The sequence below is a fragment of the Chenopodium quinoa genome, unplaced genomic scaffold (genome assembly GCF_001683475.1).
Source record: "Chenopodium quinoa cultivar QQ74 unplaced genomic scaffold, ASM168347v1, whole genome shotgun sequence".
Taxonomy (NCBI): Eukaryota; Viridiplantae; Streptophyta; class Magnoliopsida; order Caryophyllales; family Amaranthaceae; genus Chenopodium; species Chenopodium quinoa.
In genome coordinates this window covers 351,363-368,223 of record NW_018743397.1, presented here as the reverse complement: position 1 = coordinate 368,223, position 16,861 = coordinate 351,363, and the positions used below count along the sequence as shown (strand labels likewise).

The following is a 16,861-nucleotide window of genomic DNA, read 5'->3' as shown; positions in this document are numbered from 1 at the left end:
GGGTTGATATGACCTCTATTTATAGGGAAAAAAAAGAGGGTCGAAGAATCAAGAAAAGATCGAGTTCGAATCGGATTAAAACTCTTGCGATAGACAACACTTTTGTGGTTTTTGTTTTTATCATATCTTTTTATCTAGAAATAGGAATAAGATAAATAAGATATTGTTGGAAAGATCTTTAAGTCTACATTATGACCCAATTAGAACCAGATTAAAATATTTTGTAAAATAAAAGATATGGACGAAATAGTGAGACGGTGTCAGTTTTGGATTGAGTTTGACATTTTATTCATATCTTTTCCGTTATAGCTCGGAATTGATATTATAATATATCATTGGAAAGATAATTTCAAGGGCTATCCAACCATATAAAATTTTCATAAAAACTATAAAACAGGAAAATGATATTTGTCTATCTTTGAACGTCTTTCAATTCGGATATAAATAGGATTTTCAAAAAAAGAAGTTTTATTCAATTTCAAACTATTTAATCTTATCTTTTCAAAAAGGATAATTAAGATCTTTTAGAAACTTATAGAAGCTTCTAATTAATCCTAATTGGTTTAGGATTGGGATTAAATCATTTGGACCCTCCACATGATCATTGGGTCGTAGGTAAGGTGGGCTTAGGTTCGGTTTGGGCTCGGTTTAATATTTTGGCCATAACTTATTCGTTATAACTCGGATTTGGGCTTATAATCGTTGGAAAGCTCTTTTCAACCCCATCCAACTATTTAATCATTGGACCCATATTATGGACCAAAATAAATTGGATCAAACGTTTTTATAAAAAGGACACGAAATGAATGATTTTAAAGGACACGAAATGAATTATTTTGGGTTTAAAGGCACGAAAAAGAGGAAAATAAGTTATGGTTTGGGGAAATGAGCTAGGAATTGGGTTGGTTTATGAAATGGAAATATGGATTTAAGCACTCCAAAAATTAAATACTCAACCCGACCAATAATGGCGGTGAAAGGTTGTTCATCATCGGGTTTGGTTTTGGGGAGACATTTTTAGGTGTCTACAGAAATATTCTAAATTGATATCTTGTCTCCTCGTAGCTGAGCAAATAATGAGCTATTAATGAAAAATCGTGAATCACGTCCTACTGACTCTACTCCATTCTTTGAAGCGAATGCGACATCCCATAATGGGAAAGAGTCTTAAAAACAAACATCATTCTAGCAGTAATGGTCGAGGTCGCGGTCGCGGTCGTAGTCAATTGCGTGGCCGAGGTCGTGGACGTGGATCTGGTGGATATGGTAGAGGTCGTGGAGGTAATTCAAATTTCCACCAGAAGTGGAAACGTAAAGATAATATTGATAAAAAGGGAAAAAGTGAGACCAATATGTGTTATCGTTGTAGAGTAAAAGATCATTGGTCTCGAGTGTGTCGTACACCAAAACATCTTGTAGACCTTTATCAACAATCAATTAATAAGAAAGGAAAGAAAGTAAAAACTAATTTGGTGTACGAGGATGGCGAAGGTGATTTCGATTATGGTGATGCAACCCATTTAGAATTTGTTGATTTCGTTACCTCTCATGAAACAAATAATTGAATAAATTATGGTGCTTAGGCGAATAAACTTGATTAGTTTGCATTTATTTTTATGTTCCCTTATTTAAGATAATAGTAGTATTATGATTTTATGCCTTATAAGATTTTCGTTTTGGGACATTTTATATTTTTGATGTAGCACTAATTTCTTGACTTACATTATACGGTAATTTTCTAGTTTTCATGTTAAGCATAGAACTTGTAAATATGTGGGTGATGAATAGGTCGGATTATTGTGCATATGTCATATAAGTTTTATGGATGGCCTTGAAATTTCTTATGAGTTTCTAAAGTATGTCATTACTTAAATAATTTCTCATTCGCAATAATGATGTGGTTCTATAAATATAATGTCATGAGAGAATAATACATATATACTCTCTCCGTCCCTAACTACATTTCCCATTTAGAAAATTACTAACATAAGACATTGTGAGAAACTTGATTTTTATATATATATATATATATATATATATATATATATATATATATATATATATATATATATATATATATATATATATATATATATATATATATATATATATATATATATATATATATATATATATATATATATATATATATATTGTACTCATATATATACGAGATTCAATTCTAAAGATTAATTTAATTGAGCAAGAGGAATAAGTTGGAGCTTTATAAGAATAAGTTTACTTTGCTTGATACATGCATTGCTAAAAGAATTAATGGCTTAAAATGTGCAAGAAATTTAAAAGTCGTTGGATTAATTTTATACCCCATATGCAAGGATTAGAGGGAGATGACATTTATTCTATTGTTTCATTTAATCCTTGCACATTATGAAATATAAAAATATATTGTTGTATGGTCAGTTGCGTACATATATTAGCTTAAACATAAAGGTGGCCACATGATAATAAAATATTTAGCATGATACCATCCTGAAGATGGATATGAATAAATGTCATGGCTATATACTAGTTATAAATTCTCCAATTAAATTTGATGTCCTAGAAGGACAATACCGATTGTTAATGAATCTAAAGCACGCCTGAAGCGTGGTTTACTAACAAGTTACAATGATAAAAATCCTCTGAAGACGAACGGAGAAATAATTGACAATGAAATGTTTGGAAAAGTTATGCATTTCTAATCGATCTCCAAAAGGGAAATATGTCCAATAAAATTAATTCATGATACGATTGTATAAAGTGCTCCAGAAGAGTGTAAAATGCCCAACATGATTAGCATGTATCAAGATTATACTTAAAACTCCAGTAGAATATGAGTTGTTATTTGATAACATATTGGTTGATTGTCTTTCCAAGTATAAAAAGACACACATGTTAGTGTTCTTATATATATCACATCATATTCATGGCCATGTATATAGTCGTCTAGTAAAGTGATCACTAGTATTGGAAAACTGACCATAATTTAAATTTAGACAAAATGATTCGATGTAATAATTAAATTAGGTCATCCGGGTTTGATAATTACCCGTTTTGGAAACCAGAAGTTTCATTTGAAATGAAAGAAAAAATGTGTTGACGCTCTCTCATGTTAAATATATAAAATGAATTGAAGGCAATACATAACATTGAGATTGAGCTATATTTGATTGTAATTATTAATAGTTTGTGTTGAAGGAAAAGTCCAGAGATGTTATATTAGTTTGAATAATTTTTCTTAATGTAAGAGTAATTGGTGACCAGAAGTTTACTAGAATAACCTTGTCAACTATAAGGTGACCAGAAGCTCCCCAAATACGAGTTGTATGTTGAAATTTTGAGTAATTAGTATAGTGATCCAGAAGATCACCACCTACAGAAATTACAAGCAAGTTTATGTTTGTATAACAATTCTCTTGATTGGGGCTATCGTATGTCAACACATAATAAATAAGAAAGTTAGATAGACAACTGCACAATACATGTCTCCCCACTGATATTGATCTCCAGAAGAGAACAAATTATGAATGATTTAATAACATGTGCAATGTGCATTATAAATTAATTAAAAAAATATATTTTTCTATAAAATGTTCTCTAGAAGAGATAAAAAAGTTTAGTGAATATAACTTTTCTATGAGAGGAATTTTGTGAAAAATAAATAATTAAATTCCTCCTATATATAGAATGAAATCTTTTTGCACATGAAATAATGTACTAAGTTGGTGAATAATTCGACGCCCCAATATTTGAGATATTTTACCAACTTAAGGGGGAGAAGAAATGGAGTAAGTTGGCAAAATTGTAAGATTATAATTAGTTGATCCCTATAAAGATAATTTATAGTGTTATGTGCCAATTTTTGTAAAATTATACATTGAGAAATATCTTGCTAATTTTCTTTGAATCACTACACCTGAAGTGTAGGTTGTGTAATCGGTTCCAATATAAATATGTGATATATGGCAAGATAGTGCAGTTAATACTTGTAAAGTGTAATTATAATATATTAATATCATTGTATAAATTACCCCAAAAATAGGCGGTATAGATATCTGAACTATAATAGATGGCCTATGATATGAGAAAAGTTATGTAATGGTACCAATTGAAGATATATTCAGATATCATTATTGTAAGATAGCACGCAAATGAAAATTGAATTTCAAAGAATATAATGATACCGGTATATAATGGAACCGATGAATAAAACGTATATGCGTAAAATAATGGACTAGTAAATAAGGGATCTAAAATATATGTCCATTTTGATGTCGACATAGTTAATTATGATGATCAAAATTTATCGTGGACCACAAGTCCAATAGAATATGGATATTAAATCCACACTGTACAGTGTCTTGCATTATTTTGAGTCTTATTATGTTCATCTGCATTAGTAAGTCATAGGTTAATGGTTTTCACATTGCATGTGTAAGAAATTGTTTAATGCATTACTCATCGTATATTTTGTTTAATATCCTGTCTTAGTTTTATATTTCATATTGCATGTACAAGTTTCCATACAATAATTATGGTATATGACATATGTGAGTATACGTTAAAAGTATAGTAAGGTGCATATACAACTTTGATGGAAGATTAGAATGAAATATTTATATTCAAATGGGCTTATAATTGTGATGAAAATATATATGGCGTCGATTTAATAGAATGCTATGAATGAATAATCATGTAAGAAGAGTTCCCGAAGAACTTATATACGACGTATCTAAATACCTAGCCCTACGAATTATGTATTTTGAATGTGTACTTATTATCAAACTCCTAAAAGTCTATATGACTAAATCATTGACATCTCAACCTGAAGCTTGAGCATGTAAGAGTTAGTGCGATCTATTATTGATATTTATAAGGGAACTCTCGTATCAACTATATATGAGATGTACAAATAATATAACAACAGGATACTTATGCGTGAGAACGTTTTCTTATGGTCCAGCAGAACCATAAACAGAGTATGCAATTATATATGTTGCACTACTAATTCATATAAGATTTATTAAACACCAACACGCATCTATCGATACCAACATCTATCGATGATATTACATTGCATGTTATCGGATTATTATTAATTAATATTTAATCAAATGTTGATCATTAATTTTCAAATGCAAAATATGACCTCCGGAAGAAGGCATAAATTTGATGTTTTAGGCAACTTTAAACAATGAGCTTCAAATATTATAAATGTGAGCACATGAATTATTATTATCGCAAGTATTGTAAATTGAAGACACAACACATCATTGAAGACTTGAAGATGCAACGCCAATTTAGGAGGATTCAAGATCAAGGAATGATATCAATCTACATGAGAGAAGACTTTCAACTATATTGAATTCATTGCATAAGAAGATCAACTCAAGTTATGTATTCATCAAGGGGAGAAAATACGCGCTGCACTCTTTTTCCCTTGACTACGGTTTTGTCCCACATTGGGTTTTCCTGGCAAGGTTTTTAACGAGGCAGCATCTCGAGCGTATTACAAAGATTGTTGTACTCTTTTTTCTTCATTAGGTTTTTATCCCACAGGGTTTTTCCTAATAAGGTTTTAACGAGCACGATCTTCAATAAGTCATCAAAGGGGGAGTGTTATGATATGGATGTATAAGTGGATGACTATTATCCATGTACTATCTAGAATCTCTAGAGACGGGTATTTGATCTTATCCGATGAATCCTTAAATAATCTACATGTATATATATATCCCGTAACAGATGGAAAGTATACACACTGAATAATATTCTCTCATATATTTCTCTATATTTAACAATAAAATAAAAATTAAAAAATTAAAAATAAAATAAAATAAATAAATTAATAACATAATTATTGTAGTTCCACAATCTTATACCACCAGTATCTTCTATTTTCTTAAAAGATCTATGTATTGAAAAGTGATATTTTGATAGTTTCAAAACATATCTAACAAGATCTTGCATAACTACATTTTTCATGACGTAATTACGTAGAAATCACAACAGTTGGTGAGAAAATAGCACACAAATACTGTAAAATTTTAATGTGACAATTCAAAACAAAAAGAGGGAGATTTATAACTATAACTTTAATGATAAAGCTATCTCTTGAGATACGATATATCAATATTGTAGTGTGTCCCAACTTTAACACTTTCTTATAATTTACAAGAATCGTTACATTGAATTGTAATTTGTCTCTAAATGTCCAATTAAGTCATCAAACAAATGTGAAGTTTATAGCTTTAATACAAAAACCGTTCAATTTGAACAAAATAATTCTCAATACTGGCCTGGTTGCGTGGATACAAGACCATACATGTCACACATTACATGATGTGAAATTGTGAATAGAGCAAGAAATCTATATATCTTATTAAATATTTTTTTTCTCATTCTACCCTCAACGTTTCTCCTAAAGAAGTTATACAACAACGTTTTCATCAAAGATATCAATTCAAATCTCAACATACCATAAAGTGCAGAAATCGACATAGATCAATGTTCTTCTGCAAACCAAAGATCGGAATTCAATTATGCTGCGTGAACAAAATCATCTTCACATGGGATTTCATCGGCTTAAAAATGTATGTCAAGGTTATTTTTTTCCTTTAAATGTGATACACTGATACTTGATAGTATGCACTAATACTATCTCCATTTCATTATGAAATTTACATGTTTCCACAAAATTTGCATTTCTTAAGTTTATAAGTTTCTAGTCTCCTCTCTCTCTCTCTCTTAAAAAATATAGTACATTTTTTATTTTTTTCTTTTTATTTTACAAAGATGTTATGCGGACATTAGAGGTGATTATTAGACGGGCCAGCCAAGCCAAGGCCTAAAATTTCTGCGCAACTCTCGGCCCGGGCCAAAAGTTTGTGTCCAAACCCGCCAAAAAAAAGGGGGGTCGTGTGGCCTTTTCGGACCATTTCGGACCGGGCAAAAAAAAACAACTAAATGTGCATTAAAATGTTTTCCCAAGCAACGCCCTTTTTTTTTTTTGAAGAATCGGGCCAAAACAGGCTACCCAAAATAAGTCGGGGTTACATATGATCAGCTATAGCGGACACATATTGAGCCCCACAATGGATTAAGACACATTAGTCATTGATAAATCAACTCCCGTTTTTACCACTTAGCCTTGATCTCTTCACTTTATTCAAACAAGCTAAGAGGTACACACAAGAAATTAGAAGGGAAAAAAAATTAACCGATGCCTACCATCAACCTAAAATCACACTCAAAAAAAAAAAAAAAAAAAAGTCATGTGTATTAGGAGATGTGAAACTAATAATACAAATAAAATATTTTCTAAAAGCATGAGAAAGAAAGAACAAAAAAAAAACATAAATGAGCAAATTTAGGAAGAGTTTTTCTAAAAAAAAAAGAGCATTTATCTATAGTAATATATAAAGAGAAAGGGCTTTTTGGGTGATAAATTTCACTATTCTCAAATTGCCCTTCTCAATTTTCAATATTATCTCTTTTATTCACAATTAAAATAAAAAATTAAAAAAAATTATTTTTTATAAAAAAAACTAAAAAAAACTACCTTATCATAACTGCTCTCACTCATCAATTTTTTTTTTTTTTAAAAAAAACTGCTCCCTATAATAATTGAAATTGCTCTTAATTATTTTTTTACTTTTACACAAGAATTGATTTCAAAGGTTCAAATTTAAGCCAAATTGATAGAAGGCTTTAATTTTTTTAAAACAATAAAAAAATATTCCATAAGTTTAGCAACATTTTATTTCATAATTTTTTTTTACTAATATATATATCAACAAATATTTATCGTTTTTATAGAATAAAGATGAGAATATAGCCTAATTAATTTTCTATATTTCACATACACACACGCAATGCGTGTGTTTCTTACCTTGTATTTTTAGTGTGGAAGATGTGGAACAATTATGATAGATAATAATTTTAAAAAATAAAAATAATTCTTAATTTTTAATTGTAGATAAGTGAGGTAATTTTGCAAAATGATAACATTTTGGAATAGAGCAAATTTATCACCCAAGAAACCCTTTCTCTTATATAATACGAGTACAATAGATAATACGAGTAGGAAAATTGCAAAAAAAAAAACACGTTTTATAACACTTTTTTTGTAAAAAAAAAAAAACACCTTATAAAAATTTTCTTGTAAAAGCACACCTAGAAACCCTTTTTTCTTTTTTCTTTTTTTTTTGGGTGAGATAACACCTTAAATTGGTTTTCCGTTGTTTGACTTGAAAAAAGAGATAACACCTTAAATTGGTTTTCCGGTGTTTGACTTGGTTTTCCGGCATTGACTTTGCACGTGTAGGTCACATGATCTCATAAAATCACCTTCCTTTATATTTTTCTCATTTCCTTCACCAACACCACCTCACCGCCACCATCACCTCACTGCCACCCCGCCAACACCACCTCACCGCCACCGCCACCCTCGCCAACACCATCTAACCAATAAATTAAATCTACTCCCATGAAAATTCCAGCATGGTTAATTCAACCCCATCCACCTCTTCACTCTCTTCCTCCATTGAATCCCAATATTGCAAGCACATTAAAAAAAAAATTGAATCAAAAACCATATTGGTGGCATACTAAACAAATTTGCCCCTTGAAAATACTACTAATTTCATCATAAACACATTGGTGGGTATAAATCAGTCCCAAAATAGTAACCTAAATTTTCAATTACAAACCCTAATTTATGAAAATTTGAAAACCTAACAAAATTAATAAGCAATTTCATTAATTAAACAACTTACTAGCCTTGAAATTGGATTAATTTTAGCAATTTGAGCTCAACAATGGAGTTTCCTTCTTCAATCAAGAGTAATAATTGAGGCTTGGTTGGAATAATAGAGGAGAGATCAGAGAAAGTTCAATTGGAGGGAAAAAAATAAAGAAAGAGGGGTTTTGATCGGACCATGTGCGACTCACATGAAGGTTAATGCCTGAAAACCAAAGTCAACACCGAAAACCAGGTTAAGGTGTTACTTTGAAAAAAATAAATTGATTTTAGATGTGCTTTTACAAGAAAATTTTTATAAAATGTTTTTTTTTTAACAAAAAAAAAAGGTGTTATAAAAGGTGGTTTTTTTATTTCCAAGATAATATGAAATATTTAGTAAAAACAATTTCATTTCAGTAAAAATAATTTAAGTTTAGAAAAAAAAGGTTTAATTATTATTTTTAAATTGATGAAAATAATTAAGTTCACCAACAATAAGGCTAAGAGGGCCTAAGACATTATAGATAACATTAATATTACATAATCAAAGAGTGTGAGGGATAACTCAAGTGGTTAGAGCTCCCCTCCCGATTCCAGGTGATATTGAGATCGAAACTCATCACCCACCCTTGTGGCTCTCTAAATACCAAAAAAAAAAAATTACCATAATATATATATATAGACATGCTGTTTTGCCATGTATCATCAATTTTGCCATTTGGCATATGATATGTCGCCAAATCATACCATATCATTAATAATCGAAAAAATCCATGCATTAACCTTTATGTATTACTCCATAATGTTTAGCTTAAATGATAAACTCTTCATATGCTTAACAATTTCCCTTGTAATGTAACTCCTTAATAATTGCACAATAATAAAGTTTGTAAGAAATTAAACATTATTCTATTTTTATTTGACCATTAATTCAAAAAATTGTAGTAGTATATATTTTGACATGAAATTTATAAAGATTTGATTTGATTTTTTACAATGAGGAAATATTAATGCAAAAGAATTATTATTATAGTCAAACCAACTCATACAAACAACAAACTACTTAAGCTATCATTTTTTCTTTTTTAAAATAACAACAACTTAAACCCTTAGTGATAAACAAGCAAATGGAGTATATATAGTTCGACTAAAATAATAAATTTATAATGACCCGAAACACCATTCGAACCAATAACTAGTTAATGTATCATGAGTGAATGGAGTAAATCTTTAAACTAAATTCTCCTACATTAGAAATTGTCAAAAATAATTAAGTTAACGGGTAAATAGTTGGTATCCCAACTACATCCAAAAATTCAACCAAAAAAAAAAAAATAAAAAAAATAAAAATAAAAATTCACAATAATACTGAAATGGTAGAATGCTAAGAATTCTAGAATGCCAAGAATCTTTCTAGTCTTCCTTTTGATCCTTTCTCATTTCCCATTTTCTTCCTCCTTGCATTCCTACTCTCTCTCCTCCATAGAAACAGACAATTTTAAAATTAAGACATATTAAAAATTGCAGAAATTTGAGAAAAAAAAAAAAAAACCCCAATTTCATCATCTTCTTCATCAAAACTACTGTAAATTTCTCACTGAAAATCCGCCATTTTGGGCAATTTTAAAACTACCCTTTATTGCCTCTCTCCTCCAATGCTGAACAGCGTTCCATCTTCGAGCTTACACAGTAGCATCGGTGGACTATTCTTGTTCTTAAGCGGCGGCAATGGCGGCCAAAATGGCGGCGGCGCTGCTGTAGCTGTCGCTGTTACTGCCGTTGCTGGTCTCGCTGTATTTGCCGCCATTGCTTACACTCGTAGGTAAAATTTTACTCTAATAAAACCTCCCCCAATTTATTTATTTTTGGTTTATTTGTGTAATTTGATTACTATGAACCCTAGATTTAGTTGGTGATTGATGTTTAGGAAGATCCTCAGAAATTAATTTCTTTCTTCTTTTTTAGGGGGAGGGTTAGGGTTAGGTAGAATTAGGGATTTTTTTCTGGGTTTTGTGTATTTATAGTAGATGAAAGCTCTTAGACGAAGCCATACTTGTTCTTCTTCTCCTTCTTCATCGTCGAAATCATCCCCATCATCATCTAATTCGAAAAAACATCATTATTCACCATCATCATCATCGTCGTCGCCGTTGTCGTTATCGTGGGTTCATTTGCGATCGGCTTTATTCGTTGTTGCTTCTTCCTCACCGGCTTCTTCTTCTTCCCATCGGTGAGTTTCCCTACTCCCCCTAAAAGCTTCCATTTTCTCTCATTTACTGAGGAACCTCACTATTCTCTTAGTTTTAGTTTACCAATTGTACTTTAGAATTCTAATATAGTTATATCTTACTCATAATCATGGATTCATGGTATTTAAGTTGTGGTTATCTCATGTCTTGATTTGATAGTTGTGAATTTACTATATTGGGATGTTCGGAAAAGATTGCTTCCCTTTTTAGATTAGTAATGATCTATGATAGTAAGGATTGTTAAAAGTTGTATTGAGTGGTAGGCAGAGATTGGGAATGATCCAACTATTACAAAATTACATCATGAAGCATTTCTATTTAGGGAGTTTGGAGCAATGTGACAATTGTTTCAGGTGGATGAGTGACTTTTTGGGGATAACCATGTTTTGATTGGGTTGTACTCTGAACTTGGGTATTCATTTTTATTTTATGGAGGTTCAGTGTGATTATGGAATTTATTTAAAATCGAATAGTGATTTATCTTTGGTATTTTAAGTGACTAATACTAGTGAATCACTAATTACTAAAGTTAGTTATGTGATCAAACAGTATGGATGGGAGGTGATAACTTGAAAGGGACTAAAATTAGTTTAGTGGTCTAATAATGTAGATGGGAGAGTTTAACTTGGATGGGCGATTTAGCTCGTAAGTGTGTCATACAGTGTCCCAGGTATTACAATTTATTGTTTAGAACAGGTAAGGATGTTTTGTCTTCTGCCTTAAATTGCTAGAATTAGTTCACCAAGAACTGGAGTGCAATAAACCAATATCCAACGCACATGTTCCACATTTTGATTATTTCTACACGGGGAAGAAAATCGCTGGGGAAAGGGGGAAAGATATTGCAGTAGACTGTGTAAAATGGTAAGTGTAGTTTATAGCAATGCTGTTCAGTGTTTGTTTTCATTCTCCGTCTTTCCTTTCATATTGAAAGGTGCAGATATGTATTCCGTGTAGCTGAGTTTAAAGAACAAACAGAAGCTAAATTAGGAAGTCAGTTTAATATGTGAAATTCCTGTGATTGATATGATGCTTGGAAGTTGGGAAACATTATGTGTATCTTGGGTTGTCAACATCATGGAGTTGGATTGTTATGCTGCATATGCATGTCTTAGCTGTGGACACTGCAGGCTTCATGTTTGTAATATTGGGCATATATATTTTTGAATTCTATACTGTGATTTAATACATACTTTGTATATTTATTATTTTCTAAAGAAGTTTGTTCTATGTATTCCCTTTGATATTGAATATGTTTATATTTTTTTTTTGCTAGTGGTCAACTTAAGTCACCATGGTCTCGCAAGAGAAGGAAACATCCCCTCACACCACAGCAATGGAGAAATTCGTTTACACCTGATGGGAAACTTCAGGATGGTGGAATACAACTTTTGAAAAAAGTTCGAAGTGGAGTAAGTGATTGTATAAATGGATGCATTTTCATTCACTTTGTATGAGGTTGAAAATTAGATTTTAATCTCCTTTTACTACCAATCAATCTAAAAGTCCCAAAATTATGATCTATTTCTCTAGGGTCTTGTCTTCATGGCAAAAAACCTATCTATATCTATAGAATTAAAAGTGGCATATCAGACACCCTTTGGTTCAAATTACTGTATCTTAATTCTTAAATGGTAGGAGCCTGAAAGTTTTATTCGGTTGTTTAGCTTGTATTATTTTTTTTGCTATGTCTGTTTCCTTAAACTTTTTCTAGGGTTTATTTATGATTTGTCTCTTGTAGCCAATTGATACCCTCTTGTTGTCTTCTTAATTATAGTCTCTTCATTTTTATCGACTGATTGAAAAAAATTAGTGGATTGTAAGGTGTCTTTTGGAGTAGAATATCATTGCACTTCAAAAATTTAAACCCTGTAAAGCTGAAAGGTTGAAACGCCTTTTTGTCTCCAATTGTCATGTTTCTCAATGTTCTATAATTTCTTAATGCAGGGTATTGATCCCAGCATCAGAGCAGAGGTTTGGCCTTTCCTTCTTGGCGTGTAAGTATAGAGGACATTTATATCTCCTTCTTCGCTTGGTTGACATGTTTTTTATGCATACTTGATGTCTACAGCTATGTGTTAGCTGTCCACCGAATTTGTGTTTGAACAAAGGAATTAATCATGGTTTCTTGGTATTTGTTTGTACAGGCAGTACAGCCTGGTTAAACTGTCTACTTATACATCATTCTGCTGCTAAATCCTTTATACATTAATTGAACTATGTTATGTAATCATGAGACTTACCATGGTTCAGGCAGTCTAGTTGATGTAGTTGTACCTTTTTCGCTTGCTTTGATCCCCTTGTTTTAAATATATTTCTCCCAATCTTGAATTGATAGGTTGTCACTGCCTGAATTGTGGTTTTGGATTGGTCATGTTTTTAAGTTAGCATATCTGATTTATGCATATCTCTTGCTATTTTTGGTTAAGCACTTAGATGTATACGATACTTCTATTTGAAAGCCATCGAAAAGCCAACAAAAATGATGTGCATTTTTTTATCCCTAACTATATGGCATTGAAGAGATACTTAGCTCATGTTAGAAGACTTAGAACAAGTCATAGATTACATTTCTAGGTCTGCAAGTTTGTAGTAATAGCATATAAGAAATGCCTTTTGTCTTCTGTGTGTTCGATGGATTTTAAATTCTGGAGAAGACAATGGGATTAGTAGTCTAGCAATAGTTTCAAACTTTCAATGCATTGTTAGTTGCTTAGATTGTGAAAAGATATATTTATATGGCTTGGTGTAATGGGTAATTGCAACTATTTAATTGTTGAAAAGTGGATCACTGCACTCTTTGAAAGGCAAAGGGAGTGAGAATAGCTTAAGGGTGGGACGTTAGGTTGTTATTTTGACTTCCATACTTTTAAGGGTAGTGGTAAGAAGATTGATATAGCAGAGCCATACATGTGTTCTGAATTTGAAGTTTTTTGGTCCACTGAGACTTAAAATGTTTGTCTGAGGCGTAAACTTAACAGGTGAAAGTTCTAATCACCACTCATTAAATTTTTTATCATTAGGTAAGTCTTGGATTTTTTTTTTCCTTGTAGGGTAGGGACTCTGAAGAGAATAGCAAGAATTTTCCCTTTATGTTATTTTTTTTATCACTTTGGTGATTTCTATTGCACTGTTATTTTCTAACTTATAGCTACTAAGACTTGGTGTCCCCTGCTTGTATTTCTTACTTTAATAAAAATGATTAGGTGGAAAAGTGCTGAAATTTTGTTCAGCTTGAAATTTCTAGACACTATCAACAAGACAACTCCTTAACTAAATTTGTTGCTTTTTGTTCCTGCTGCCCATTGTTTCCATTTAGCCTAGTCATCTTCTTTCAAATATACTGTATGTTGTTTGTGTACATATCTTTTGCTTGTGGTGCTCTTTTGGCCTCTGTAAGAGAAATTATGTTGCTGAGGTGTACTTTTAACTTGCAGCTGTTGTGCCCATGGCTTCATTTTTTGCTGTATATGAACAATTTCTTGTATGCTTAACTTTGTAATTATTGTTTTCGTACCCTATTGCCTTAAATTCACTTGATGTATAATCTAGATTTTCTCAGGCTTATATTATTGGCATGATGGCACTTAAGTTCATATTTACTTTTTTGGCATTTATATTATTTAACTGTGCCTGTTCTTATCAAATTGATGGATTTTGTTTTTTTAATTGTTCATTTGTTTTGTTAAACAGCTATGATTTGAATAGCTCAAAAGAAGAAAGAGATCTGGTTAGAAATACAAACAGGTACTATTATGCTATTAGTATAAGCATCCTTCAAGAGATTTATTAGTCAGTTTATTTGAGTATTTTAGTTTTGGTGTTTGTGTATCCAGAAAGGAGTATGAGAAACTCAGAAGACGGAGTAGACGACTACTAAAACAAACTGATGAGAATTTACTGAATAGCAATGGGAGTTGTTTGAGCTCCAATTCAGAGCCCAGTTCACCTGCCTCAGAAGATGTTGTTAGTGCTCGCGAGTCCCTCTCCAGTGAGAAGGGAAGTTCTGATCTTGAGTTTTCAGAAAATCATTCCAGTTCAGTATTGGATAGGACTAATAGCTTCAAACGGGTCACAAGTTCTAGTCCTTCTGTAATCTGCAGTGATTCATCTGACGTGGAGTCATCTGTAGATGAGCAATTTGATGAAGTTTCTTCTCCATTTGACCAAGAAAATGATGCTGATGCAGTTTCAAAGGGTGATCTTTCCCCTTCTAAGACAAATCCACAGTCTAGTGTCTGCCGCACTGAAGATTTTGCTAGTTGGCAGCGCATAATTCGTCTTGATGCTGTGCGGGCCAATGCAGAGTGGAAGGACTATTCTCCTTCTCAGGCTGCAGTATCAGAAGACCGAGCACGTCGTTCTGCTGAAGCTGTAGGGCTTAAAGATTATGACCACCTTGAGTCATGCAGAATTTACCATGCTGCTCGGTTGGTAGCAATACTTGAAGCCTATGCTATCTATGACTCAGATATTGGCTACTGTCAAGGTATGAGTGATCTTCTTTCCCCAATAATCTCAGTAATAGAGGAGGACCATATGGCATTTTGGTGCTTTGTGGGTTTTATGAAGAAGGCTCGGCATAACTTTAGGCTTGATGAGGTGGGAATTCGTCGGCAACTTAATATTGTGGCCAAAATTATAAAACACAAGGACTCTCATCTATATAAACACTTGGTAAAGCTCCAGGCAGAGGATTGTTTCTTTGTGTACAGGATGGTGGTTGTCTTGTTTAGGAGGGAGCTGAATTTTGAGCAGACACTTTGCCTGTGGGAAGTGATGTGGGCTGATCAGGCTGCACTAAGGGCTGGGGTTGGCAAGTCTGCATGGAGCAGAATAAGACAACGGGCTCCACCGACTGAGGACCTGCTGTTGTATGCTATTGCTGCTTCTGTGTTGCAGAGGAGAAAACAAATTGTAGAGAAGTACAGTAGCATGGATGAGATATTGCGGGAGTGTAATAACATGGCCGGACACCTTGATATCTGGAAACTCTTAGATGGTGCACATGATCTGGTAATGACTCTTCATGATAAAATTGGTTCAACATTTTAAGTGATGGTTGCTTCATATCGGTCTTTCTTCCAATTTGGGCCTAATCTGTTGTTGTAGCACATAGTACAGGGGGCCGTGATTGAAAATGTATGAGCCTAAGGTGAATTTCTGTGTAATTCGGGTCTTTGATTTCCCCTATATTTCGAGGTGGAGAAAAATAAATTGTTGAAATTTTCTAATTGAGAAATTTTGCAATTTAACTTACGGCTCTGTTTGGTTTGAAGGAAAACATATTCAAAGGAAAAATGATTATCCGTGGAAAACATTCAGGTCGGATAGAATTGCTATTGGTTTTTCTTCATGTAGGACGGATTAAGGGATTGTACGAGTGAAAGAGGAAATTTGAAAAAGGTAGGAAATTGGGGCTTTTCTTGTAAAGGTAAAATATCTTCAAGGACATGTTTGGATTGAAGGTGAGAACCAGGTGTAGCTTCTAATAATTGCCCATTATAAGGTTATTAACTCTATCGTTCTTATCTCTTTTATACTAAAACTAGTACACTACCTTTACCTTATTCCTTGTACAATTAAACAAATCTCATCCCATTATTGTTATTAATTCTACTCAACCTCATACATATATAGTTTTACTTTTATTTCCCCTTTAAATGTTACCTACGATTTAATGTGTATTAATTTGTAGCTACCTCTGAAGATGCATACTACCTTTTTTTTTTTTTTTTTTTTGAAGGGGGGAGATGCATACTACCTTTTTCTACCTAATCTTGACGCTGTAGAAAATTCACTCTTTTTAATTGTAAAACCTCCTATAACTCCGGTGCATTTACAACTCTAACATTTAAAAAAAACGAAG

The 16,861-nt window shown here is 32.2% G+C and overlaps 1 protein-coding gene across 2 annotated transcripts; it reads left to right on the top strand.

Annotated features, from left to right (window-relative positions):
• Window positions 1-9,927: 9,927 nt before the first annotated feature.
• LOC110738871 (small G protein signaling modulator 2-like) lies at window positions 9,928-16,562 on the top strand. Of its 2 annotated transcripts, none has more exons than XM_021919318.1 (5): window positions 9,928-10,565; window positions 12,269-12,404; window positions 12,940-12,989; window positions 14,686-14,739; window positions 14,829-16,562. In XM_021919318.1, the coding sequence occupies exons 1-5, from the start codon at window positions 10,399-10,401 to the stop codon at window positions 16,045-16,047; spliced, it is 1,626 nt and encodes a 541-aa protein (XP_021775010.1). In that variant the 5' UTR covers window positions 9,928-10,398; the 3' UTR covers window positions 16,048-16,562. The 2 variants fall into 2 exon arrangements, with proteins under 2 accessions (XP_021775010.1, XP_021775009.1); XM_021919317.1 differs by having other exon boundaries at window positions 10,444-10,973.
• Window positions 16,563-16,861: the final 299 nt, after the last annotated feature.

Coding starts and splice junctions, on each gene's coding strand:
- LOC110738871 (XM_021919317.1), top strand. CDS start 10,771: ATGAAAGCTCTTAGACGAAGCCATACTTGTTCTTCTTCTCCTTCTTCA. Junction 12,990..14,685: donor TGGCCTTTCCTTCTTGGCGT/GTAAGTATAGAG, acceptor TTTGTTAAACAG/CTATGATTTGAATAGCTCAA. Junction 14,740..14,828: donor CTGGTTAGAAATACAAACAG/GTACTATTATGC, acceptor TTGTGTATCCAG/AAAGGAGTATGAGAAACTCA.